Genomic DNA, 27,566 nt, shown 5'->3' on the forward strand with positions numbered 1-27,566 from the left:
TAAGAACAGACAAAACCCTTCTATGGTGACAAAAGTCAGAAAGTGTTTCCTTAGGTTGGGAGAGAGTTTGCTGCAGAATTGCCAAGGAAAAGGGTCAGTGGGGTACTTTGTAGATAGAAATTTTCTTGATCCTGTTTTAGATGGTGGTCACATGGGAGTATGCAGCAACAATTCTGTTTCTTTGAGATTCAGGTAGTACCAAGGCAATTACTTTAAGCGTAGAATGGAAGTTAGCAGGACCTGGAAAATACTTTTTATATTGAATTATAAAATTCACTTGGGTAAACATTGCTTGCACACTTTTAGTGAATGGTGCTTCACTGTGTTCTGTTGTGGAGATGCACAAAGAAAGACTACGGTGTAACATCTGTTAATACTTTATGAAGAAAGAATTTTTGGCAGCTTTCCAAAGCTGCGGGTGTATTTTGTGGCTTCTGTTCAGCACTCCCTGTGCTTTAATTACTTTCCCTGTATATTCCTCCAGTAGAGAAGCCTCCATGTGGGCATGAATAAATCATAGTAGCATCCAATTCTGTGTATGCATTCCATGTTTGCTTTCCTCAAGGACAATGGAATGTCCAAGCAGGAGACTAATAAAACAGCCTGAATTCTGCAGCCCTTATCACAGGTTCATATTATATATGCACTTGAACCGCCACTTGATATCCAGAAGGGAGTCTGGATGGGTATCAAGTGGTGACTATCATTTATTATCATTCTTCAATTTTACCCATAGAGGAATAGTAGATTTTATAGAATTATGGGGTTATGTGATAGAACACATCAGATTTTCAGGTTCATGAACTTTAGATTTATGCTTGTGAAAATACAGGCTGGACTTCACAGCTTATTATTCTAGTCAACTAGAACTGAATCTGATAGAATTTTGTTTGGTTTTTTGCAGTGGGCCACCCACCTTGATCTTCAAAAGACTGATTTCTTTCATCACAGTCCTTGCATATGCATAATATGTTGGTTAAGGATCACTCTTGCAGTTGGATATCTGCCTGGGGTATTTAGAAATCAACCTGAACTTTTATGTCCCATCAAGGAACAACAGAAGGTTGCTAAAAACAAATATAGTAGTTTGTGGTAGTAGTAATGACAGGGCAGTCATAATGGCAGCAGCTAACATTGAAGTTGCCATTAATATATGTGTGCTTTTCTATGTGAAACAGAGTCCTATATATTTTATTTGACTTATTTCATTTTATCTATACAGTTACACCATGAGATTGATTGCTACTCTTATTATTCCCACTATGCAAATAAAAAATAGACTCTCAAAGACATTACATAACTTGTTCAAAATCACACAGTAAGTGATGGGGTCAGAATTATTCCCAGGCATTGTACTTCAAAGGCTCTATGCAGAAACTTACAAAGAAAATTTAACATTTGTATTACCTTAGTGTTATTGCTGAAATAATTTTATGTGTGGTAGAGAGTAAGTTGTTTTCATTAAATAATATAAAATATTTTAAAATATGGAAATGCAAACAATTCCGTTTTTATGGTATTTTCTCTCAAGCAGATGTACAGTTTAGTATCTGCCAAAGGGAAGGCTGTTCATGCAGTGACTTTTACAGATGGATTGTTTTTGTAAGTGAGATGAAGAGTCTCATACCCCTTAACGGAAAAAGTTTTGCTTTAAGAATTTGTATCTGTTTGAAAGAGTCATCTTGCTAAATCTGAGCTACCTTGCATAAACTGGGAGGCAGTGATAGTCCCAAGAACTTGTCTAAAGACAGGGCTCTTTAAGGACACTGAACAAATTTTTTATAACAGTGACCTAAAGTTATGGAATTATTGTCTGATTATTAAGTGTTTGAAAGTTATATTTGCATATTTGTCAGAATAAATTAATGTAACTGATACTTTAATTTGTACATTTTGAAAAGCAGATGAGAGATTTATGCTTTTCCTTTACACTCAAACTCTGATTATGTTCAGCAGGACTTCACTTTGTTACTTTTTCATGTTACCAGTCTGTCCCTATTAATATCCATGGTGAATTCATTGGCAATGTTAACTTTTCAATTGATTTTACAGTAAATTGTCAGCAGTAAAATCTCCCAACTTATTTGAGTAAAGAGTTAGCATTTGTTTTAGTAGTTGGCATTAATATATGTGTGCTTGTATATATTTTTTTAAATGATTTAGTTAAAAGAGAGGAAAAATTACAAATTGAGAAGTGTATTTAAGGAGACTTTGTGTTAATTAGAAATAATTTATGAATGCTCATTAAGAACAAATCACAGTAATACACAGGGGAAGACATCTTTTGTTCCGCAAGTTTTCCCTGTGCAGAAAATGTTAATTCTTTTCAGACTTAATTTACATAAAAGGTGAGAGGTTTCGGAGAATATAGCCATTATACTGTTAATGGTGTGAAGAAAGCAAGTGGGTAAACGGGGTCATTAAAAGTTGCATACAGGTTAATAAGCAAATTCTTTTTAGCCACAGGAATACTTTTTTAAGCATACTCATTTAATTGGCTTAGTTGAAAACTTTACTTTGAAATATAGTGGCTGAAGCAACACATTTCACACTTCATAATAGTCTAGTATATTGAACTTTTTGGAGAAATTCTCTATAAATTACACATACCAAAAGAGAAAGCTGTAATAAGCCAACAGTAAAGCGATCTTGCCAAACAACATTTCCTTTTATAGAACTTTCCATTAAGATCTATATAGCTCCACTTTATGAATATTCAGTTTCAAAATGGAAATGGAAAAGAATGTGTTTCTACAATTGCTAATCTCCTCAAATTATATCATTTGTGTGAGTGTGTGTTTTTTTTTTTTTTGGACAGGCTATGGTATAAAGTAATGAGCTTGAATGCCAGGATTGACTTTGGGCAATCAATTAAATTACTTCAGACTCTCAATCTACTTACTACCAAAAGTTTTTCAAAATGTAGTCAATCCTGAAACGTCAATGTCCTGTGTAAATGAAGACTGTCTGGTTCAGGCACAGTGTTTCTCATTCTCAAATATGCAAGTCATGTCTTCTCCATTCTGCTAGAGTTGTAGCCTACCCTGCAGCCTCTGTTGGGACTGTGTCTGAGGGAAGAGCAATCTAAATTATTAAAAGGAACACAAACCTTGGTTGTAATTTGATTTAACCTCTGACACAGGTGGCTAGGAATCACCTGTACTGCATACATTCCTAATAGCTCACCTCTCCTTGACTATATCCTAGTGTGGGCACTTACTACCTTACAAAGCTACCTCACTGTTTCATAATCGACAGTTCAAATTGTTAAAATGCTCTTTTTTAAAATTCAGCAAATTAGCAGGCTATGAAATCAATACCCAAATATCAGTCTCCAGTTGGATTTAAGAGAGAAATGCATAAACTAATTAAAAACAACCTTAAAACTAGTGGAGGTTTATGTGAAAGAAACTATAGAACTTCTCTGATAGAAGTAAAATTGATGTTAAATCTACTGATATTGATTTATAGAGTTAATGTAATTATTTTAAAGTTTGCCGAGGAAATTACTTTTAAAATTTTCAAAAGTATTTGATAATTCACTTCAAAGGATAGATAAGAATAATTTGAAGACATTTTGGGAGATAAGAAGTAAAATAGTTTTGAATTATTTTCCCATCCAACTATTAAGATATACAGTGAAACTAAAATACCTTAAATATTATAATCCTTGGATAAAAGCGAACGAAGAGCAATGGTACCATAAATTTAGGTAAAATATTGTATGTTAGGATTTAATTTTTCATAAATATGCCACAAAAAGTACATGTCTGAAGGAATGTTTGTTCAATAAATTGAGGTAGAATAATCATCAACAACAAAAAAAATTATCTAAATTATCATTTATACTGTATAGTAAAAAATATATTCCAGATTGACAAAATATTTAAATCCTGAAAAATACCGATCCGTAAAGCTACAAGATCATAAAACTGAATATTTATCAGCTACATGGGAACACTTTAAACTTAAGCAAATGTTAAGAAAGTACCCTCAAAAGACCAATACGTTTGACTTATAAAAAGAAGGTAAACAATGAGCTAGGTTAAGGCAAAGAGAAATTTGAACAGAATGTTTTATTTAAAAAGACAAGGCGATTTCATATTCAATACATAAAGAACTAGCACAAACAAAGACATGGATAAACTGTTTACCACATCAAAACTGCAATGGCTAGCAAATACATAAATACACACTTAACATTTGTGTTACCTTAGTGTTTTTGGTAGGGTAAGTAAATGTACCCTATCAGTTTAGCCAAGATTTTTTTCTTAATCATATTCCTAGCCTGTGACTCAGTGGTTACATTCTAGAAATCCAGCCATAAGGGAAAATATTCAAAATATGTTTTTTAAAACATTATCTACAATGATAGTAACAGTGAAGTTACTGATAATAGAGGTTAGGAATAAATTCACCATGTAAATTCCAGGCCTTTTGTCACCACAGCATTATTTCTGATCATATTCCTGGTTACTTTTCCCTCTGTATTTCTTTTATATCCTCCTAACCTATTTGCTCTATGAAACTCATTTTTAATTTTATGAGCGTATGTTCCTCCCTTTTCCAACGTGACTGCTTTCAGAATATTGGGAGTGGTGTGAAGAAGTATATAATTGATATAGGGCTAACTGTAAATTTTCTTTTGCAGAGTTTTTCATTTTTATTATTTGGTTAAACAAAATACATCTTTTGTAAACAAACCCAGGACAAGGCCAACAACAAAAAGGAATAAAAGCAAGAAAAAAAAGCCTAGGGTTGCCCCTTATTGGGCATCAGGGTCAGGCCTGCTCACTTCCTTGAAGGAAGTGGAGCTTTTCGCCCTTGGGGTATCAGCATGGATCCCTGTTCCTAAGCACCAGAAGTGGATATGAACAGAGAAACCAGCCCTGAAATGTTTAAGTGTCTTTGCATATCCCGTTGGCTCATGGACTCCAAGTGCATGGGGATTCTGAAGTGCCATTTGCACAGGCCCAAGCGGATTTGTGGAGAGGAGTTTCCTCCTCTTCCCAAGAAATGGCTTACTATCTCTGACAGTGCCAGTGGCCCCAAGGTCCTGCTTGTGACAATCAGCAACGTCTGGCTGGTTGTGGTTGGAATGTCACTGTGCAGGGCAGGAAGAGCTCCCTGTGGTGCCAAGCAGGTCTGGTGTAGAAAATGGTTCAGAAGAGACTGCAGCCAGTTGCTGAGAAGACACAATGCAGTAGCTGCTTGGTGGCCTGTTACTCAGCATTAAAAAATTTTTTAATAGTCTATTTTAATTATTAGGATAATTTTTATTAATTTGGATATTTGAGATAGCTAAATATATGTTCATATATATTCACGAGTCTGTTTTCCATAATTCCAAAATCCAAAGAGTACAGAAAATCACAACTCGTTTGGTGGTAAAATCTAACCCCAAACAACATGAAGATATATGTATTCTTTATCTTGAAAATATGAATATTTTTGAATACAGGGTACTGCCCCAGTCAACACTGGTGATATGGAGTTACAAACATATAGCATATGTTTTAAAATATGAGAAATCACCTCTGATGTGTATTAGTCTGGGTCCCCTAGAGGGACCGAACTAATAGGATATATATATGAAGGGGAATTTAAGGAATATGGACTCCTACAGTCACTAGGTGAAGTCCCACAATAGGCTGTCTGCAAGCTGAGGAGCAACGAAGCCAGTAGTGGCTCAGTCTGAGTCCCAAAACCTCATAAAGTAAGGAAGCCAACAGTGTAGCCTTCAATCTGTGACTGAAGACCAAGAGCCCCGGCAAGCTGCTGATGTAAGTCCAAGAGTCCAAAAGTTGAAGAACTTGGAGTCCGATGTTCAAGGACAGGAAGCATTCAGCACAGAAAAAGATGAAGGCCAGAAGACTTAGCAAGTCTGCTTTTTCATCTTCTCCTTCCTGCTTCATTCTAGCCACACTAGCAGCTGATTAGATAGGGCCCACCCAGATTGAGAATGGGTCTGCCTCTCTCAGTCCACTGACTCGAATGTCAATTTCCTTTGGCAATTGACCAAAGGTGACCTAACAGACACACCCAGGAACAGTACTTTCCATCCTGCAATCCAGTCAAGTTGACACTGAGTATTAACCATGACATGATGCACATCATCTGACCCCAAGTGTTTTTGAATCAATAATTATAGTTGTGTGGGTTTATATATGCATGTGTGTACACATGTATAACATTAATATATCTGAAGTTATCTAGTAAAATGTATTTGAGGGCGGGCGCGGTGGCTTAAGCCTGTAATCCCAGCACTTTGGGAGGCTGAGGTGGGTGGATCAAGAGGTCAACAGGTCAAGACCATCCTGGTCAACATGGTGAAAGCCCGTCTCTACTAAAAATACAAAAAGTTAGCTGGGCATGGTGGCATGTGCCTGTAATCCCAGCTACTTAGGAGGCTGAGACAGGAGAATTGCCTGAACCCAGGAGGCGGAGGTTGCGGTGAGCCGAGATCGTGCCATTGCACTCCAGCCTGGGTAACAAGAGTGAAACTCTGTCTCGGAAAAAAAAAAAAAAAAAGATGTATTTGATTGTATTGTAAATTGAAGGACTCTTACTAAACTCCTGAAATGTTTGTTTTGTGAAGCATTGATAAACAATTCTAAGCCCAATTATTAATGCTCAAGGAAAATGTAAGGAAATGTGTAAATCCATTTAATTACGAATTATTTTGTTTTCCTTACAGAGTAGTAAACATGAAAAAATGTTTTCTCTGAGTTCAGTGAAGTTTTACCGTGGAGTGAAAAAGAAAATGAAGCCTCCAACAAGGTAAAGTTTGAAAGGGAAGTGCTGAAAGGAAAAAATATATATATATATGGGAAAATATGTCTGTTTAAGGATTTAGGGATCAGTGGCATTAGTCTAACTTTTTATAGAGTAAGTTTTAGGCAAATTCTTTAAGTTATTTCCCTGTCACAGAGTTCTTGTGGCAGATCAAGGAACTCGTATGAGTAGATAAGGAGGGATGATGTTCCCACTGAAACTGAGACCAAGCTCCTTGGTCACTGCAATCTCTCTATGTGAAGCAAGAAATCAAGGGAGGTCCTGTCTACTGGGAAGTTCATGGCTTCCTCTACATCTCATTCCTTGAGCTGTCACATGACAATCTGAGGGTGTCTCAGACAAGTCTGTACACAGGAAAGCAAGTGCTGCCTTCCAGCTTCCTGATGCTTGACTTCTACAGTGTTTTGGTTCTGGTGCTGTAATTTTCCCTTTTTACTATGCTGACTCTGGTACCGGAAACACAGCATATGAGTGGTGGAGGGGAGGTGGATGCTTCCTACAGATTGTGTGCCTCTTTAACACTTCATATACCCCAGAGTTGGTTTTACCACAATTTCTTATCAGATTACTTTGATTAGCTAATAAATGTTTGCACTAATACTTAGTATCATGAACATCACTTTAATGAACTATATGTGCTTGCTTCTGAAATTTTGTTGCTGGAAATTTCTTTACTTTTGCCTTCATACTCAGTTTCAAAGCCTAGCACATGCACCTGTGTTTTAATAGGCATGTTCTTTAATTCCTCCAGTATCAGTACTCTCTATGTATCATCTTATTTCAGTCATTTTCATAGATATTTGGCCTTATTCAGTTAAGAATATCTTCTCAAACACAGCTCTTCTCTGCCCCATAACATTACAAGCCTCCTTCCCTCTATGTAAATGTGTAGCCAGATCCCTAAGCATTTAGCATTCACCTCTAGCTAAGTCAAACATATTGAATGATCACTTGTGGAAGTCTATGTATTCCCACCATTAAATCTCATCTCCTTAACATCTAATCCTGTTTTCTGCCTTGTAAAACGTATCATTTTAAATTTATGTGCCTGTGTGTGTTTTTTCTATGCGATGCAGTTGGGGATTGACCGCACATTCAGAGAAACATCACTGGTAAGTTAACAGCTGACAACTTTTGGATGTAATATATTGGTGACAAATTCAGGAAAAGAATAACTTCATTAATTTCTGATAGAACTACAGATAGAAAGTGTTTCACCTAAGAGAAATTAGGGTTGCTTTTAAAGACTTTGAGTTTAAGAAGAGGAAAACAGAGGCCAGGCGCAGTGGCTGACACCCATAATCAAAGCACTTTGGGAGGCCGAGGTGGATGGATCACGAGGTCAAGAGATCGAGACCATCCTGGTCAACGTGGTGAAACCCCATCTCTACTAAAAATACAAAAACTAGCTGGGCATGGCAGCACGCGCCTGTAGTCCCAGCTACTCGGGAGGCTGAGGCAGGAGAATTGCCTGAACCCAGGAGGCAGAGGTTGCGGTGCGCTGAGATGGCGCCATTGCGCTCCAGTCTGGGTAACAAGCGAAACTCCATCCCCCCCCCTCCAAAAAAAGAGGAAAACAGATTTTTATCAGGGTTCAAGTCCCATGTATCCTATTTGGCAATGACTCTGAAGAGAGACTACTTCTAATTTCTTCCATAGTTATAATGAGTGTGGAATTCAGCTTTTTATGAGATAAGTAGGTCATAGTTTCAAAAAGATTAAGAGCTAGCTAAAATCAGATTTTAAAAAGACATATATCCTGTTCTCAAACCTGTTCTTTCTATATATATACTTTTTGCCTTATACCGTTACCAATAACCACCAATATTCTAGAGAGTTTGCTGTTTCCTCTGTCTAATCAGTCACTGAGCCATATGAGATCTGCCTCTTCACTGTGCCCCTCATCCACCTACACCTCTCTATTCTCAGGGCCAGGCCTTCATTGATCTGCCTGGATTATTCCGGGAGTCCTAAGTGCTCTTCATGCTTGTGCTTTGCTTTTATTCTGGCGTACATTCTCCACCTCTCCAATGAGGAGTGTTTTCTGCACCGTACCATGTTTCTCTCCTGCTTTTAAAATTTCCGTGAACTCTTTCACCTATCGGATCAAGCACAGAATTGTTGCATGGCATGCAAGGCTGAATATGACTCCATCAACTTTATCTCCCACAGCTTTTCCTTTCTCGCTTAAGGACAAAACCGGCATCTGTCTTTATTCACCACGCATTCCTTGCTGTTTCAGATCTGCATGTGTGATGTATATGGCCCCTCTACTGAGCTTTTGTTCATACTTTTTGCTTTTCCTTCCTCTCATTACTTTCAGTATCTCTTTGTTGATCCAAGCAACTCAACTGTGTCTGTTCTTTGAAACCATAGTTCAAATGCCCCAAAGCCTTCTCTAATCGCTCTTACCTCTGATCACTATTTATTTATTGTTTGCACTTACAGTATTTGATACACAAGGGTACATAATTAAAATGATTTGTGGCAGGAATGGTTTTCTTGGACATGGTAATAGGGAAGGACAATGTTTTCATGAGGTTCTAATGAAGAAAACACATTTTTTAAGAAATTTTATTTTCAACATTTTTCAGGTAAATTATTTTGATAATACAGGAAGGTAAAAAATACAATTACTTTGAAATGCCCATTAGTTCTTTCCAATATCAATTATAAAAATTTCCTCTTATAAGGAACAATCCTCTCCTCATCTCTGAGTCTGTGGTTTCTATGTTTGTGCTCAGTTTTAGTTCTGCTTTTTCTCACTGTGTTGTAATTTATTTGTTTACATGCTTAGGTCCCCTAATAGACTACAGGAGCCTTGAGGACAAGGCCTCTGTTTTATTTAGGCTTTCAATAAAAGGTTACTGAATCACTGTTGTTGGATATGCAGTGGTTTTTCATGTAGTTTTATTTTTCATAAATCCATGGGTTTTAGTGTTTATCATCACAATGGTGGAGACTGTGTCTCAGCCTTTTTTAAAGCAACATCTGCTCTTAAGAGAATGTGCACATATTTTTCTTCTCAGGCTCGGATTTTCTGTGGAAAACAGTGTTTTACCATCATGTACTTGAAAAGGCAAAATGAAACTGACCTTTCTGTCTTTCCAAAAATATTGTTGATCACTTTGCAGCATTTACCAAAGCCTTCAGCTGTGTTTTGTTTAAACCTGCATATTTACACTCTAACTTTGCATTGTACATGTAGCAGAAGACCAAAACAACTTGTACTGAAATGTTCCACTTTTGCAATTGCATTATGTTATTAATCAGGGAAACCCAAAGAGACTTTTGATCACCAAATCACCAAGCAGATACAGTAGAGAATAGTCAATTGTCTTTTTGAATGACATAGTTTATAAACCTTGTTTTGCAGGCACCTATGTTGTGATAGTTCACAAACTCAGATGGAATGGATGACCAGTATCTTTGTTGCCCAGGTATGATATTTGTTTGAATTATCCAATAAAGTATGATAACCTAATTTACAGGAAATGTTAGTGTGATGGTGATTTTTAAAGAATTTTTAATAAGCATTTGAAATGTGTATAGGATTGGCATAAACTTTGATTCTCTCATTCTTAGTTTTTAAAATGGTGTATTAAATTTCAAATGTATTCATTACCTTTTGAAAGAGAGTTTATTCCATTAAAGCTTCTTTTCTGCCAGCCCCATAGCCTCCTTGGCTTAGGTGAGGTGTGTTGCTTCAAAATGGTCCTGTGAGAAAGAGGGATTTTTCTCAGCTGTCATCCTACCAGAGTCCCACATAGACCTTCATTTAGAAAAGTGTTCTGTTTCCCTTCTTGTTCTCCCACTCTCTCCACCCCTGCCTTTCCAGAAACAAGGACAGGAACCTACTTTTCTTTAATAACTGTTATGTGCTAGATACTTCACAAGAGAAACTCATGTATTCCTTGCAGCAAACCATACAAGATGTTGTTTGGCTTTATAAAACAAAGGTTTTGTTGTTTGCTCAGGACCATATATTTAATTAGTAGTTTAAACCCAGGGGTGTCTGAGGCCAATCCTTATACTCAGTTCTGCATTTGTTTTCCTCCCTAGAGCAGAACTTACCCTTTTGAGGAATGACAGTTAAATAGTCCTATTAATTGGACTGGTTTGCTTCCCAACCTTGTCTAGCGAAATTCCCAACAATGCTTCTTGTGGAGCATTGAATTTCATTGGTAACGATTAAGTTGCCATTCTTTATTACTGAGGCGGTATTTTCCTGTTTCCCTTACAAGGAGAAGTTAGCTCACTCCAAAATCTGGTTCTTATTCATTCTGAAAATAGTTTGCTCTGTTCATTTAATTTATTAACCTTTCCAGTGGGTAATAAACAGAGCTCTTCTCAGCCTGTCTCTGCCATTACTACCTGGGAAAACATGTGCAGAAGAGACTGGCTGCTAACTTTTTAGAGGCTTTTCTTCTTCTTCTCCTTCTTCTTTTTTTGTAACTTTTTAAAATCCAGATATTCAAGTTTTTTTTTTTATTTTGTTTTTGAGACAGTCTCTCTATGTTGCCCAGACTGGAGTACAGTGGCGCAATCTCAGCTCACTGCAATCTCTGCCTCCTGGGTTCAAGGGATTCTTCTGCTTCAGCCTCCTAAGTATCTGGGAACACAGGCATGCACCACCACACCTGGCTAATTTTTGTATTTTTAGTAGAGATGGGGTTTTGCCATGTTGGCCAGTCTGGTCTCAGGTGATCCGCCTGCCTTGGCCTTTCAAAGTGCTAGGATTACAGGAATGAGCCACCTCACCAGGCCACAGATACTCAAGTTCTACTTTAGGAAAAACAAAAAACTGGATATGAATTCTCTTACTAAAGATGGGACTATAGAGTCTAAAGCTGTTACAGTGTCATTTGTGGGACAACTAAATTGGTATTTTGTTTTTATAGTTGGAGTTAGTAGACTGAATTTGAAAGTTAAGGAATGAATATAGGAAGCAAAGCCTACTCTCACGACCAGCTTATTTCTCACTGTCTCATGTTTTAATCCTTGTCCTTGGTTTCAAAGATTTAGCCTAATTACCTTTCCTCTGTTCATTTTACTTCTGGGGATTATTTAGGTCCTCCCTTAAGGTAAACACAGAAGCCTTCTTAGATTTAAGGATTTATGGTTCATCTCTGTAGGGAAACAGCAAAATAGCAAATTTTAATGTACTTTAAAAGTGTAGACATACACACAAACACATATGAGAATTTACAGTAAACACCCCTTATAATGAGCTCTTTTTGGTATTCAAAGTACTTCTGTAATCTCCATCCCTTTGTACACCCCTGCTTCAAAAGTCCTCTAGACTTTATCTTAAGTATTCTATTCTCAGAGAAACTTTTCCTGACTTAAGGCAAATTAGAACTTCAGGCTATCACCTTAGCATCCTGTACTTCTCCACTTTGACACTAACTTAAAAAAAAAGTAGTACTAGCTATTTCATGTCTGTACTCTTATTAAAATGTAAACTCCATGAGAAAGACTCTATTCATTGTCTTTGACTTGAATGTCAAGTACATGTTCAGTTAGTATTTCTAAAATAGGGAATAGGGTAAGGAAATCAGTAATCAGATAAAATCTCAAATGGATATCAGTGTGATAAAAAAAGAGAATCAATAAAATATGTCAGGTAAGGACAGAGTGTGATTGACATAAGGAAGGCACTAATTGAGCGAGGTTCTCAGGGAATGGCTTTCTGAGTAGGTGGCACTTGAGCTGAGACCAATCTGAAATGAGAGGAGAATCGTGCAGGCTTCCAGGAAGGATCATTCAGGGTTGGGTACAGCAGAACTAGGTCCTGAGTTGTTATCACTGTTTTGCTGTATTCTATAAATATCGTGAAGGGAAGACATAAGAGATGTAGTTTCTGCTTAATAGTTTGAAACAAGGGAAGGATATAATCTGACTAATTTTAAATGAAAAAATAATTTTGTTCACTTTGTTGAGGCTGCAGTGTAGAGGGTCAAAGATGCAAGCGGGATGAACAGCTATAGGAAAGAAGATATCAGCTCAGACTAGGATGGTAACAATGAATATGGTAAGACAAATTCAGGTTCAGGAACATTTTGAAGGTAGAGCCAGTAAGGCTTTTGGAATTATTGTGAAACGACAGTGTTGTCTGGGGTTTATACCCTGGGGTTCATTGTCACACACCAGACACAGACACACATGAGGAGTTTGGAAGCGGGATGTTTAATAGGTAGAAGAGAAGAGAGAGAGGAACAGCTTCCTCGATACAGGAAGAAGTCTCCAAGCAGAAAGGACCAGCTGGCAGGGAATGCTGTTTTATAGACCAGTTTGAGGAGGTGGTTTCTGATTTATGTGGGGCTCACAGATTGGTTCAATCAGGTATGGCGTTTACATAATGTGTGGGGAAGGCTGGTCACCCCCATCCCCACCCTAATCATTTTATGCAAATTGGCTTTCCAGTTGATTGGCACCACCTTGTCTGTTCCTTACAATAAATGTGGCTGACAGAGAAGGGAAGATAGAGCCACCATCTTGAAAATGTCTAGTCCTTAGTTCCTGTTGGCATTCACCCAAGCAAGCTCCCAGCTTGCAGGCTGCTCTTTGTTAGAAAATGATTTGGGTCTGCTTTTCATTAAAAAGAAAAGCCTTACAAGGACTCCCATTCCTTTGCTATCTGCTAAGTAATTTCTTCTTAACTCCTTTATCAATTGGCTGTAGCAGTTTGAGAGGAAGAGTAGAAATCAAGAAGAGTTCTAGCTTTTTGGAAACTGTCAGATTTAAGTGTGATCCTCAGAGATTTAGAAGGAAATAAAGAGTTCTGTTTAGGCCACATAAACTTTGAGACACCTATTAGATACACAGATGAATATGCTGGGCAGTAGGTTGGATGTGTGGATCAAAAACTCAGGCACAGGTTTGGGGCTAAAATGTAAAGTTTGGGGAAGTCAGTACTTAGATTATATTCAAAGCTATAGGATTAGATGAGATGCCTGGGGGAGAAAGTTTGAAGTGAAGAGGGAAGCATGGAGGAGGGAGGGGGAGAGAGAGAGAGAGAGCAGAGGAATAAGTGCTTGGACATTTCAAAATTTAAAACATAGGCAAAAGAAAAAGAAACAGCAAAAGCAATGATAAGGAGTGAGAAAGGAGAAAAACCAGGTGATGGCTACAGAAAATTCTGTCAAGTAATTTGCTTATATAAATGAGGTTGTGACTAGATAGAGGTCAAGGTAGGTTTGGGGGTTTTGATTCATCTGTAAGATGCGAGAGTGTGTACTTGCATACGTTATATGAACACAATCCAGTAATTGGAGGAAGAAATAGAGGAGGAGGAAGAAATGGAGAGAAGAAGAGAGATGTTATTAAAACAGCAGAGGCACTGAATAGACCTGAAATGATATGAGCAAGTGCATGGTTAAAAATTCATTATTAAATTCGTTATTAAAAATCATTGTACAACAGAAAGCATGGCACATTTCTTCTCAAATTACTGACCACCTCAATTTTTGGCATATTGACAGATTATATATAGATGCAACTGGAGAAAAGTTATTTTCAATCAGATTGCAAGAAATAAAACTCATTAATGTGACTATAGATGCAAGGAGATTGGTACATTTCATGGTTGGAGAAGCATTTTCTTAAGTGATTAGTAATAATTGTTGGATTGAATCAGTGAGTTCACCACATGTGAGGCAGGCAGGGATTTTTAGAAGTGTAAGGGCAGAGGCAAAGGGGAGAAGTAATCTTGAGAGAGTGAGTAAGCCAGTTGTCCCTCGGTAGAACTTCAAGGCAGTGCTGGATTCTCTCTTAAAATTTAAGGTTAAATTTAAAACGCGATGGATCTACACAGTAATTTATTTTTGTCCTCCATCAACTGGCAGGTACTCATGAAATGAGCTGAATTGTGTTTAATTAGGTTTGGGGTTTTGTCAGGCAAGTATGATAGAGGAAGAAGAAGGAAGAAAATAAGTAATCAGATACAATTTGGACTTGAAGATATTTACAAGGAACTGAGTTTACTGATTGACCATGAAATCTAAGCCAGGCAATGGGGGAAGTGGTAAAAAATGTAGTGAGAAGGATGGTGGTAGGTTAGAGGTCTCAAGGAGTGAAAAGAATAAAGTGAATGAAACTAAATTTAGTTAGTTGGTAAGATAGGCAAAAGTTAGAAAGTAGAAGACATAGGCTAGGCGTGGTGGCTCACACCTGTAATCCCATCACTTTGGGAGGCCCAAGTGGGCGAATCACGAGGTCAGGAATTCAAGACCAGCCTTGTCAAAATGGTGAAACCCTGTCTTTACTAAAAATACAAAAATTAGCTGGGTGTGGTGCTGGGCACCTGTAATCCCAGCTACTGAGGAGGATGTGCAGGAGAATTGTTTGAACCCAGGAGGTGGAAGATGCAGTGAGCCAAAAGGGTGCCATTGCACAACAGGGCGAGATAGGAAGGCTTTTACAATATTGGCAGGAGTGTAAATTAGTTCAACCATTGTGGAAGACAGTGTGGCGACTCCTCAAGGATCTAGAACCAGAAATACCATTTGATCCAGCAATCCCATTAGTGGGTATATACCCAAAGGATTATACATCATTCTGCTATAAAGACACATGCACGTGTATGTTTATTGCAGCAGGGTTCACAATAGCAAAGACTTCCAACCAACTCAAATGCGCATCAGTGATAGACTGGATAAAGAAAATGTGGCACATATGCACCATGGAATACAATGCACTCATAAAAAAGGATGAGTTCATGTCCTTTGAAGAGATGTGGATAAAGTTGGAAACCATCATTCTCAGCAAACTAACACAAGAACAGAAAACCAAACATGGCATGTTCTCACTCATAAGTGGGAGTTGAACAGTGAGAACACATGTACATAGGAAGGGGAACATCACACACTGGGGCCTGTCAGGGGAGTGGAGGGGCTAGGGAAGGGATAGCCTTAGGAGAAATACCTAGTGTAAATGATGGGTTAATGGGTGCAGCAAACCACCATGGCACATGTATACCTATGTAACCTGCACGTTCTGTACATGTATCTCAAACTTAAAGTATAATAATAATAATAAAAGAATCCCTCAAAAAAAAAAGTGAAACACAGACATGGAGATGTTTGGGTGTGGCCTTTGGTTATAAAATGGCCTTTCATTTTATATGATGCTCATTTATATGATCCACACTGTGTGACTTTTGAAGTCATTTGCAAATAACTGTAAGTGTTAAATCAGAACACATCACTTGGATCTAAAGTGGAAAAACCACCTCTTAGTTCAATCCAAAGAGAGTTAGCTGGTATTCACAGTTGTATTTTACTTCAGAAAAGAGAAGTATGGATTTGGGAACTACATTTGCTCTTAGATAGTTCAAAATATATTTTAGCATATGCACTACACATAAGTTATTTTGAAAGTGTAAGTGTAATTCACAAAATTGCCTAATTCCTTCTCAGTCAGTTTTCTCCCAGGTTTATGTGTTGGGAACATCACAATGATATAATATCTCCTTTTTTTTTTTTACTATGTTTGGTACCATGTCATACAAATAATAATATGAAACTGTAACTTTCAGATTGAAATATTATGTTATCCACCATTATAGATTTGCTTAACTAAGGTAAATGCTTCACTGACATTCAAGGGTAGATATGATGCACATACACTAAGTCTAATACTAAAAGGATCTGCACTGTAAGATCACTGAGGAATAAATGAAAATTATAATATATGTACATTGATAAACATACAGCTTGGATGTTTGCCCCTTAGTATAAATTAGCTGTTATATAGCATAAATTAGCTCTTAATATTATTATATTATACATATCATTATATTATAGACAGCAAATATCAGTTTAAATGAGTTCTTTGCCATAAAGCAACACATTAAGAACTGCAACATAAGAACAAGAATCTGTTGCTTACGCATTGAGGGAAATAAAGAGTAGACATTAAGCTATATAGTTTACCAAATGGTTTTCATTTCATTACAATGTTTGTAAGCCTTTCATTTTATACTTGGTATTTTGTGTTTCCTTCATAGATTATTGTTTGAAAATCAACATCGTTTTTCCAAATTCTGGAAAGTTAATCTACTCTGGGGAGTACAAAATTCTTTAAAGATTTTTTTTCTATGTATATCTCAAAGATTAATCACTCTGGAATTTATATTTTTACCTGTCAACGTTTATCCCCACTCCAAATTAACCTCTTTCCAGTCATATTGTTTAGAGGGCAAGAATATATAGTTAATGATTTGAGAACAAATGTGCCACAGTCTGTTGTTCAGTGATTTTCAGTATAAATGTTTAAATGTCTGAGTGAAAAGATTACATTTCTTGGGAAGTCAATTAGATAAAATAGTAACATTTTTCAAGAGGTCATGAAGTTAGGCTGATTTTTCTGATAGTCATGCCTTAGGTTGATTTGGGATATAAAAGATGAAATTATTTTACACTGAAATTATATTTGGTGTGGAGAGAGAATAAATGTATATAGTTCCTTAGATTACAGTGCCTAGAAATGTAGACAAGTGTACTATTTTTCTTCCACAAAGAGATTTGCCAGTTTCCTCAAATATTTTTCCCCTATTGGTTTGATAAGTAGTACAGAAGGCATGTATTTGAAACTTAGAAATTGAGTTGAGACCTCAAAGCTCAGTTCAGTTAAGAGTTTCATGTCCTGGAGCCATGCTGCCACCAGAGTCAACATCATAATCACAAATGGCATTCTCATGGAAATCAGATCACTTGATGTGGATATATGGAAAAGAAACCAAGCGGCTGTATAATATAGTACACCACATAATAAAATCACACAAAAACAACAAGAAATTGTGTTTCCACAGCATGAAAATGATATATGGCCACCAGCTGGAAAGGAACGAAAACGTTCAATAACCAAAAATCCCAAAATTGGAGGTTTGCCTCTGATTCCTATACAGCATGAGACAAATGCAACCCTGGCCCGGAGAAATATCGAGGTAGGTTAAGATTTTGTTTGTTTTATATTCAATTATAGAATGTATTTTCCTATGTCATAATGTGATTAGGTCATTAATTGCTTCAAAAGCACAACAATAACTTTGAAAAGCATGGTAATAATCACATACAGCAAGAAATCAATATGAATAACTCTATCCTTTTATTTTAATGTCATTGACCACTCAATCACATATGCACAGTACTACTTATTTTCTTACCTCTAAACTAGCCAGTTTTAAAAATACGCATATAGAAATTCCAGTGGTAAAATCACAATCTCAAATTCATCTTACAAACTTACTTACAGCACCCTCAGAGTAAGCCCATGGTAAACTATGTCTGGAGCCATGGTAACTAAACTTTCTACTAATATAATCACATTCCAGTGCTTTGGGAACTGATGGCGTGTCTCAGTTAATTTAACCAGCAAGATGACCCATGAGAATCAAGAAAGAAGATTTGGCATCTTTCAGGAAAGCTACTGTTTGTTTTCCTTCTCAACTTGAGGTGTGGGAGAATATAAACAGCATTGATATTGACGTGAAATTTGGCCTCTTCAGCAAAGAACATAGGCTGTTTACTCTCAAAACTAGTTAGCCAGTTTGGGGCAAACACCTATTTCAGTGCCTTAATTCAGTCCGTGAAAGCAAAAGCAAAGCATTTAGAAGGTGTTGTTTGGGGATTAAGCTGTTTGAATTTTTTGCTTTTCAAGCCTAGTTATTCTGCCCTGATATAATAAAGTAAAGAATAAGTCTCCAAGAAATGATGACCTTGTCATTTGTTCCATTCTGTACCTTCAGTTTTTCTCGGTAATAAACTGCACTGCAGAGTTCCTTATCTAATCAAGGATCTTAAAATTCTGAGAGTTAAATTTCCTAGGAACCAGGACAGGGGACACAGGCTGAACAGATGAAACTAACATAAGGGAGAGATACGCTCTACAGTAACTCCAGCTTCTTTTGACATTGCCTTTGGATCAATTATCGAGCAAAGCAAAATAAATTATTAGGATCAAAATACATAACCAGTATCCACTATAGATAATGATTGACTGTAAAAGTTTCTTAGCTTATCCCAAATCCACAATTTCAGAGACAATTTTTTAACATATTTAAGATAGGAAAAATGATGAACTGAAGCTATGAAGAAAATGTTACAAACTTTTAAAAGAATTACATGCATTATCAATTGCTGGAAAATTTATATGAGTCTTTAAAATAAAAGAAGCTCTTTTGTAGGATTAGTAAATATAAGGTAGTTTGGTGATTTGATAAATTTGGCAAAGACATTTTTAAAGTGCTCTAATGTTGGAAAAACATAATGAAAGTTACTTTATAAGGTAATAAAATAAATTTTAAAACATTCATATAAACCATTAAAATATTTGCTATAGAATTAGATTCATATAAAAATTTAGAAAATATATTTACAAAATGACTAACCATTTTTGATCCTTTGTTTTAAAAATGAAAAGTGAGTTAAAATATTATTAAGTAGAATGTATTAATACAAAATATAACAATGGATATATTCAAGAATTGTTTTTCAAAGAAGTTGTTTGCAGATTCATAAATTTTGTGGCTAGCCTGGCTTTCATTCAGTCCTATTGAAAGTCGTATGAGAATACCCTTATCTAGGTAGGGAAGGCTTCATGGAGGAAGTGACTTCTAAAGTTAATTGGGAAAATTAGTAGTGAGCCAGCTGAATATGCCAAATTGTTGGCAGAGGAACTCACATATGAAGAGACAAACAGAATGCTTAAGAAAGCACAAACTAGACAATGGATACTACCTGTGGTCCTACTGAGTCCCCATAAAATCATGGATATCTTACTTTAACTTCATTGTTCTAAGCTGCTGTATCTGTAAGCATGCAGGTGGGTCTAATAAAAGCCCCAACCTTATTACAGTGTGGTTGTGATGATTAAATGACATTATACATGAGAATTTATTAGAATAATGACTAGCATATAGGTAACATATATTGAAACAAAATACTAAGGAACTTGGAAGATGATATGAAATAATTCATTAGCTTTTTTCACAATTGCTATTTTAAGAGCAGTAGCTGTAAAACAAAAATAATGAGCAAAGAATGATGATTCTGTGAAGCAGAAATTAGTGGCATAGGATCCCACCCATAAACCCCTCTCTTTGCTGTTAATATCCTGAGCACAGTTTGATGTGGTAGGAAGAAGCACATTGGTTTCAGAAATGCCAACCTGGGGTCCCCTTGCAAGTCGCACTTATGCGACCTTGGGCAAATTGTTTTCTTTGAGTTTCTATTTCTGTATCTTAAGATATAGACAATTTAAACTATGAATAATACAAAGTTGAAAGCATTAAAAGTGTGATGATTAAATTTATTGATATAATTTTATTTTTTATAACATGAAGATTATCAAGTAATACAGTGAGTTTGGTAATGAAAGCCAATTAAGAGAGTTTCTAGTATACTCTGTACATATTGGTCATATTACTTTTTGGTGTCCTGAGACCTCCATAACCATGGGCTTGCCTGTTTAGATTTAATGGAAAATATGAAGGCACAGGCTAAGCCCATGTGAGTGATTTGCTATGCGAACCCATTCGTTATACCCTTTCTCTAGCTATGATAAGTAAAAACTGCTTTATCTGCCAATGGGAGAGACAGATTGTTTAATTTGTTATTTCCATTCAAACTCCTGGTTTTCCCTAAGCACCCTGTGACATAAACTGGCATTGCCTGTAGCAAGCCATCTCTTGCTCTTCCACTTTCAGACCTTATCTTTCTCTCTTTTCAAATTATTAATGCCTAATCTCTTAAGGATGGTACAGTATATAAACTATGACCTTCTTCCCCCATTATCTATGCAATTGGCTTGCTTTCTGTGCGACATTCAAGGCAATCTGGCACACCATATTTTTCATGCAAAGTTTTTCCTCACTCTCCCATCTCCTAACTCTTCACAGTTCACTTTTATCACATCTCCCAACCTTCATTTAAGGTTATATTATTTAGGCTAATATCATAGTTATATTAGTCTGGTCTCTCATTGCTATAAAGAAATGCCTGAGATTGGGCAATTTATAGAGAAAAGATGTTTATTTAGCTCATAGTTCCACAGGAAGCGTGATGGTGTCTGCATGGCTTCTGGGGAAGCCTTAGGAAACTTAGATCATAGCAGAAGGCAAAGGGAAGCAGGAACGTCTTACATGGGTGGAGCAGAAGTAACAGAGAGAGAGGAAAGGTACTATACACTGTTAAACAATCAGGTCTCAAGATAACTCAGGAGAACAGCACAGAGGGGATGGTAGTAAACCACTCATGAAATCCATCCCCATGATTCAGTCACCTCCTACCAGGTGCCACCTCCAACACTGGATTATATTTGAACATGAGATTTGGGTGAGGATACAGATCCAATCCATATCAGTAGTGTAATTGAAATTTCAGTATTATGTCTGTTATTACCTGGACCCTAAATTGTGTATCTAAGAGAGCCCGAATTCTTTATGTTGATGGTTGAAAGATAATGAGAACTGTTACTCTGATATATGTAAAACCACTCTTTATTTATCCTCAATTTTTCCCAAGTAATAAATGCCAAGTGAAACTTTTTAACAACATAAATGTTTATTTATAAACCCTGTCTTGCTTTTTTTTACTTCATTTGTGATAAAATACATATATCATGAAATTTTCTATGTTATTTAAAAATACAATTCAGTAGCATTGGTTGTATTTACATTGTTGTTCAATCACCACTATTCATTTTCTTAGTATTTTAACATATTCTAATGAAACTTTGGAATTAAACTAGATATTAAATATTTCTTCCTATAAATGACAGAGTAGGAAAAATGTATTTAGCTTAAGATGTATAATCATAATCTTATCAGAAAATTCCAAATTTCAAAATCATTTGTATATTATATTCATGAAAATATTTTTATTCCCCTTGAATTTTCTGCTATAATTTTATGTTTGGATCCACTGGAGTTAAGGAAAATAGAACAGTGTTGTATACTTGAAACTGTTTAAACTTTTCTTCATTTAGTCATTCAAAAAATATTTATTGATCATTTCCTATGTGTGTACAATGTTCCCACTAAAGTCAACTAATTAAAAGAAAAAAACAAAAACCTTTCTTGACATATCTAAGCAGGAGTGAGTTAGAAGAGGCAAGATTGAAGTGAGATTCAATTTGAATAACCCAAAAGACATCTTTGAAGTGGTATGTTGAATACATGTTAAAATGAATTTCTGTGGATTGCATTTCACAGAAGTTCCTCAACTTACAATGGGGTTGGTTACATATCAGTAAACCCCACCATAAGGTGAAAATACCTAAAATAAAAAATGTGCTAAATACACCTCACCTATGGAATGTTATAGTTTAGCCTGGCATTCCTTAAAAGTGCTCAGAATACTTACATTAGCCTCCAGCTGGGCAGAAGCATCTGGCAACACTGCATGCCCTATCAGTTATTCACCTTCATGAGTGCATGCCTGACTGGCAGGTGCAGCTCGCTGCCACTGGCCAGTGTCACAAGTGAGTGTCCTACTGTCTATCTCTAAGCAGGGAAAAGATCAAAATTCATAATTTGAAGTATGGTTTCTATTTAATGCATATTTATTTTGCACCATCAAAAAATCATCTCGAAGCATTGTAAGCCAGGGACTGTCTGTAGTTGATTTTGTAGATCTAAGATTAGCGTATAAATCTGGACATGCCACTTGTATCAAAGTCAAGTTAGGACCTACATCATAGAAATGAGCTCTTTTATAGGAAGCGTTAACTTTTATGTGGATTGTACTTTCTAAACCTAAATTCTGCCAAATCTTGCTTGCCTGTGAGACATTTTATTTTATTTTTAGAGTGCAAGAGCAGAACTTGAAAGGCTGCGGCTCAGTGAAAAGCGGGATAAAGAGGCGGTGGACTCGAGCTTAAAGGAGAGAGCTTCCATCGTGGCCCACTGTCTGGAGCACAAGGACGATAAACTTCGAAGTCGAACCCGAAAACATCGGAGTTTCAACTGCCTGGAGGACACAGAGCCTGAAGCCCCACTTGGACAACAGAAAGGCCATAAAGGCCTGAAGACACTGAGGAAGGCTGATGACAGGAACAGCAAAGCTACTTTGGACTCTGATCATAAGTTACCATCAAGGGTAATCGAAGAACTTAGTGTGGTTTTACAACGGTCAAGAACCCTTCCAAAAGAATTACAGGATGAGCAGATTTTGCCGTAAGAAATAAAATGAATTGGCTCCCCTGATTATTTTTTTAATAATGTATGCAATCTTTGTGTGTAAATCCAAGACTGAACTGTAAGATAATTCATAAGAATTTGCCTATTGATAGGCAAATTTGTCTGTGTATACTTAGGCATTTAAGGAGCATTTAAAAATATGTATATTTGTGATTAAGTGTAAGATTAACTTTATTTTGGTCTGAACAAAGCTTGTAAAGATAAATTGTATTAACTTTGTGTAAGAAGACATTGGGTTACTTAGGTGGTCAGCCCTTTTAAAGTAGTTATCTGTTAAGTGGTATAATTTATGAGCAGAAATCTCAAATTGTACTGTATTGTATAAAATGTTGTGTTTAAATGAAGCCTAAGAAACTATCTGTAACATATTTTGCACTTTGAGAAACCTTGCATATTAAATTACCGTCTGTTTTTAGGTTTACAGAGGGTATACCTTAGGGAAAAGAAAGGGAAGTAAATTGAAAAGGGGAAGAATTTGTTGTAGTGGCTGCCTAAAATACACTGGGGGTTTTAAAAGAAACAAAGAGTTAAATGTCCTACAAAACAAGGAAGTGAGCTGATTCATTCTAGTTCACTAATGACCAGAACTTGTCAATGAGAACCCACTTGTTAAGAAGAAAGTCCAGTGTTTATTTCCCCAGAGTAATATTCAGCCAGCAGATGTGAATAATAGCACTAGCCACTCTTATTAATATTTATGGTGTTAGAGAACCAGCCACAGTATAGATTCACTACATTTGAGCTCACTGTTGGTGGCTGCTAAGAGGAAACTTACACTGCCTTGGAGGTGGTGGACCTGGTCTGGATCTGATTTGATTGCACTGTCATTGTATGCAAGCATTTTTTTAAAATTTCTGACTATACTTTTGGTATGAACAAAATTCATCACCACAGGGTCCTGTTGTTTTGTTTGATTTTTAGAATTTTTTAAAAAAATTATTAAGGTTGTAATGGTTTTCTCTGAATTGTCAGAATTAACTGGAAGAATACAATATATGGCCATTATGGAGCCAGGGGTAGGTGGTGGTTTACTCTACCTTTGGGAGATACCTGTTCACATTTAATCTAGTTTTTTTTTTTTTTTTTTTTTAAAGTATAGGAGTGGTCTCCTCCCTGTACTTATGAATAAGGACAAAGTCCTCTCTCTTTTTGTTTCCACATAAAGACCAGCTACTGAAATGATGATTCTCCTGACAGACAGTACTATCTAATCATAGTTCATGTTAGGGGAAGCAATTTTCATGAGTTTCTTTCAAGTTGGAATATATTTGGTGAGTTTTGGTGTTAAAAATTATGTAGCTAAGCTTTTTTTTTTAGCATGTCTTCATTTTTTCATCTGTATTCAAAGGCCCATACTTCAGTCAGTCCAATCATAGTACAGTGATGTGGTGGTAAATGCTATGAATTTCTTCATTGTAAAATACAGAGCATTTGTATTTTGGAGTGATAAAATTATTCACTATGCGTATGAGATATTTATTCTTTAAATCAAAATAAATTAGAATTTTAAAGAAGCCCAAAACTGCAGGACAGTTTATGAAATAGGTGGCACTATTAGGGAATCTTCCTGTAAAGCAAGATATTATGTTATTTAGAAAGAAAAACTAATCTTAAACATGCTATTTCTAATAAATATTTATATTTTTATGAAATAAAGAGGTATGTGGAAATTAATATTTGGTGATGTTGGACAATGGAAAAATATCTAGAGTTTTCACCTGCCTTATCTGAATTTTTCCTGAAACTTGAGCTTAAAATCTGATAGCTGTTTCCCTTCCTATTCTGAACAATTGTCTCCATTTTTCAAGTGTAAGATAAGGGCTAATGATGACATCTCATACATTATGAGTAAAAGTTACAATTGTTTTACAAGTCTACTTGAATGTGACTTTATTTTCAGAAGTTGAAGGTTGTTATGAAATAGGTCAAATAGATTTTCTTTCCTTTTTTTTTAAAAAAATTGAATTTAATATGTACTTGAAACTGGCTGTATTATTTTTACAAACACATCAATATAAGTGGTTTCATTGATTTAAAGGCTCACTTGCTGAGAGCTAGGAACATTACAGTCTCTTTGGCCTGTATTGATGAGGCTCCTGACCAGCCGCATCCCTACAAGATGCATAGTACAAACCCTGGTTTATGGGCATTTCTGCCAGCCTTACTACACCAGGAGAATGCCAAGGGCCTGGAGTAGTGCCTGGAAACCTCAGCAGTGCCACCTGGTCATTCATGAGCAGCCCTTCATGTTCAGGAACAGTCTCCCACCAGGCCACTTCAGCTGCATCCACTGTAGGAAGGAGCTGACAGGCCTATGAGCCGAGGGTGAATGTTACTGCTTGCCCTGCCATGACAAGATGCTGTCTCCATTTTTAGGACTACAGCCGGCCCATCAAGGGGCACATAGTGAATACACTGGGCAAGGAGTAGCAGCATGTGGAACGTTTCACCCTGAGTGTGAGAAGCCATTCCTGGCTCTAGTGCTATGAGAAGTAGGACCTGGCCTACTTTGTGATCCACTACAGCCAGCCCTCTGGGAACATCTGCTACAGCTACAGCCATGAGGTCACAGGTGACATGATGCTGGCCCTCAACAATGCCTGATGCGTGTGAACCTCTTCTGCTCCACCTGCAAAAGCAAGTTCACTCTGAAGAAGAAGTTTGTGGAGTCTGACACGAAGCCCATGTGTAGAAGGTGCTAGGAGAACTTCCTACTGGAGCTGAAGAAGTTATTGGAGCTTATGTCTTGCCAGCCGCAACCCAAATCTGGGAACTACAACTCTGCCTGAAGGCTCTGTTGCCTGGCCCTTCTCTTGCTCCCATCCTTCTCCCAGAGGACCTCTGCCTTCTCAGTTTGCTGCCTTCTCCCAGCCACCTTCCATTTCTGTTGTCTGCCCCTGGAATCCTCATCGCCCTTTACCTGCTTCTTTTCCTCCTGTTGTCTCCTTCCTCATCATCTGTATTCTCTTACCTCTTTCTTCCCCAGTGTCTTCTCTTTCCTTTTCGTGGCTTCTCTTTTCTTCCTTGCAGAGGCAGGGATTCAAGTGCTGGGGAGTCTTTGAAGAACCTTGCTCCGTGCCCTACAACTGCATATCTACCTGTGCCCATTGGCTTCAGCCTGCAGAACTCCAGGGATAGCAAATCAGGGCCTGGGGTCACCAGAACTCCCATCCTGGCCTATCCTGACCTGTCCCTCCCTACAGGGGACTAGGTTGCACACACTCCTGTGGGACCCTTCACCCCAGAGTGACCACACTGGGTGCATGTGGCATTTGGGGTACCCACAGCCAGAGCAGCCCACCTGAGCTACAGAACCAGAGTTCCCTCTCAGTATTCACCATTCATTCAACTAATATCCCTATGCCCAAACTGGGCCAGCAAGTCCTGCCACCCCATTCACTACCTGGAGGGACAGGAGCCCACTTCCATCAGGAGGATTTGCTGAAATCCAATCTTGTCCCCTGCCTATGGCCAAGCCACTGTGATTCTCCCTTCCCCCAGCCCAGAACCTGTGTTGAGACTTTGGGTGTGTCTGGGAACCAGGAGGTGATGGAGTCAGAGGTAGCTTATTTCACCTCCAAGAAAAACAATTCCTACACAACCAATGTAGACCTGGTGTTGGGATTCAGGCTTGCATAATGAAGGCTTAGTCACACACAAAAAAAGCAACACACACATATAGATCAAAAGCACTCTGAATTTTATTTCTGTAGCCCTACAACTAATTATTAAACATGGCTTTAAATATTTGATTTCTAAACAAATCATTGCCTGATGATTCATCAAAGTGTCAGAACTCAAAACCAAGCAAAAATAATTGAAGCAAAAATATGACTTTTGTACATAACTATGTTAGATGCTGGATTGCATTAATTTAATTCAAAACTGATGATGCAAAAGAAAATTAAAAGCATCAAATTTCTTTGAACAGGTTGTAGCATCCAGATACTGCTTTTTTTTTAAAGTTTTAATCATTTTAGAAAGAAGATTGAAACTTTCACCATCTCAACAAAATTTGCACAAAGACTTACATATTATCCCTTACTCAAATGAACTTGTAACCAACCCCAAACTCATTTTGCTTGCCCCCTACCACCACAAGTAAGTTAAGAAACGAAGTGGAACAAGGAAGGCGACTTACTCTGGAAAGCCCGTAAACCAAGAAGATGGCAGACTGGTGTTCTAAAGTACCGTTTTAAGACAGTACAAATTTCAAGCTCTTTTCAGGTTTAGGGTAGCAGGAAAAGGAAGGGGTTAGGATCAAGAGGTGAGCTCCAACCTCAGACATTTGGGTACTAGTGAGTTTGAGGAGGCGGGGAGCTGCTTTGTTCATGGTCAGCTCACAATGTTGCTGCAAATCCTAAAAAAAAACCTAGTTGTTTGCATACTTCCCGCTGAATCACAGTGTTAGAAAACGACATGACCGTTTGTCTTTGAATTTTATCTCATGCCCTAAAATTAGCCTATGAGCAGGATGGGTAAAGACCCCTAAACCAAGAGTGGAGTTAGTTAATATTCCTCTACTGTTTCACTGTTAGCAATTCGTTAAGACAGTATTAATTGTAAAATG

At 37.1% G+C, this 27,566-nt stretch overlaps 1 protein-coding gene across 6 annotated transcripts in view; it reads left to right on the plus strand.

Moving 5' to 3' along the window:
- Nucleotides 1-24,868, plus strand: part of ARAP2 (ArfGAP with RhoGAP domain, ankyrin repeat and PH domain 2) — a 205,172-nt gene extending 180,304 nt beyond the window's left edge. For all 6 annotated transcript variants that reach the window (XM_035293912.3, XM_035293913.3, XM_078367402.1 and 3 more), the window contains 5 exons: nucleotides 6,698-6,780; nucleotides 7,872-7,907; nucleotides 10,172-10,235; nucleotides 17,609-17,743; nucleotides 22,605-24,868. In XM_035293912.3, coding sequence (XP_035149803.3) covers nucleotides 6,698-6,780; nucleotides 7,872-7,907; nucleotides 10,172-10,235; nucleotides 17,609-17,743; nucleotides 22,605-22,976 — 690 coding nt within the window. In that variant the 3' untranslated portion in view covers nucleotides 22,977-24,868. The remainder of the gene's footprint in view (nucleotides 1-6,697; nucleotides 6,781-7,871; nucleotides 7,908-10,171; nucleotides 10,236-17,608; nucleotides 17,744-22,604) is intronic.
- Nucleotides 24,869-27,566: the final 2,698 nt, after the last annotated feature.

This window comes from Callithrix jacchus, chromosome 3 (genome assembly GCF_049354715.1).
Source record: "Callithrix jacchus isolate 240 chromosome 3, calJac240_pri, whole genome shotgun sequence".
NCBI classification, from domain to species: Eukaryota; Metazoa; Chordata; class Mammalia; order Primates; family Cebidae; genus Callithrix; species Callithrix jacchus.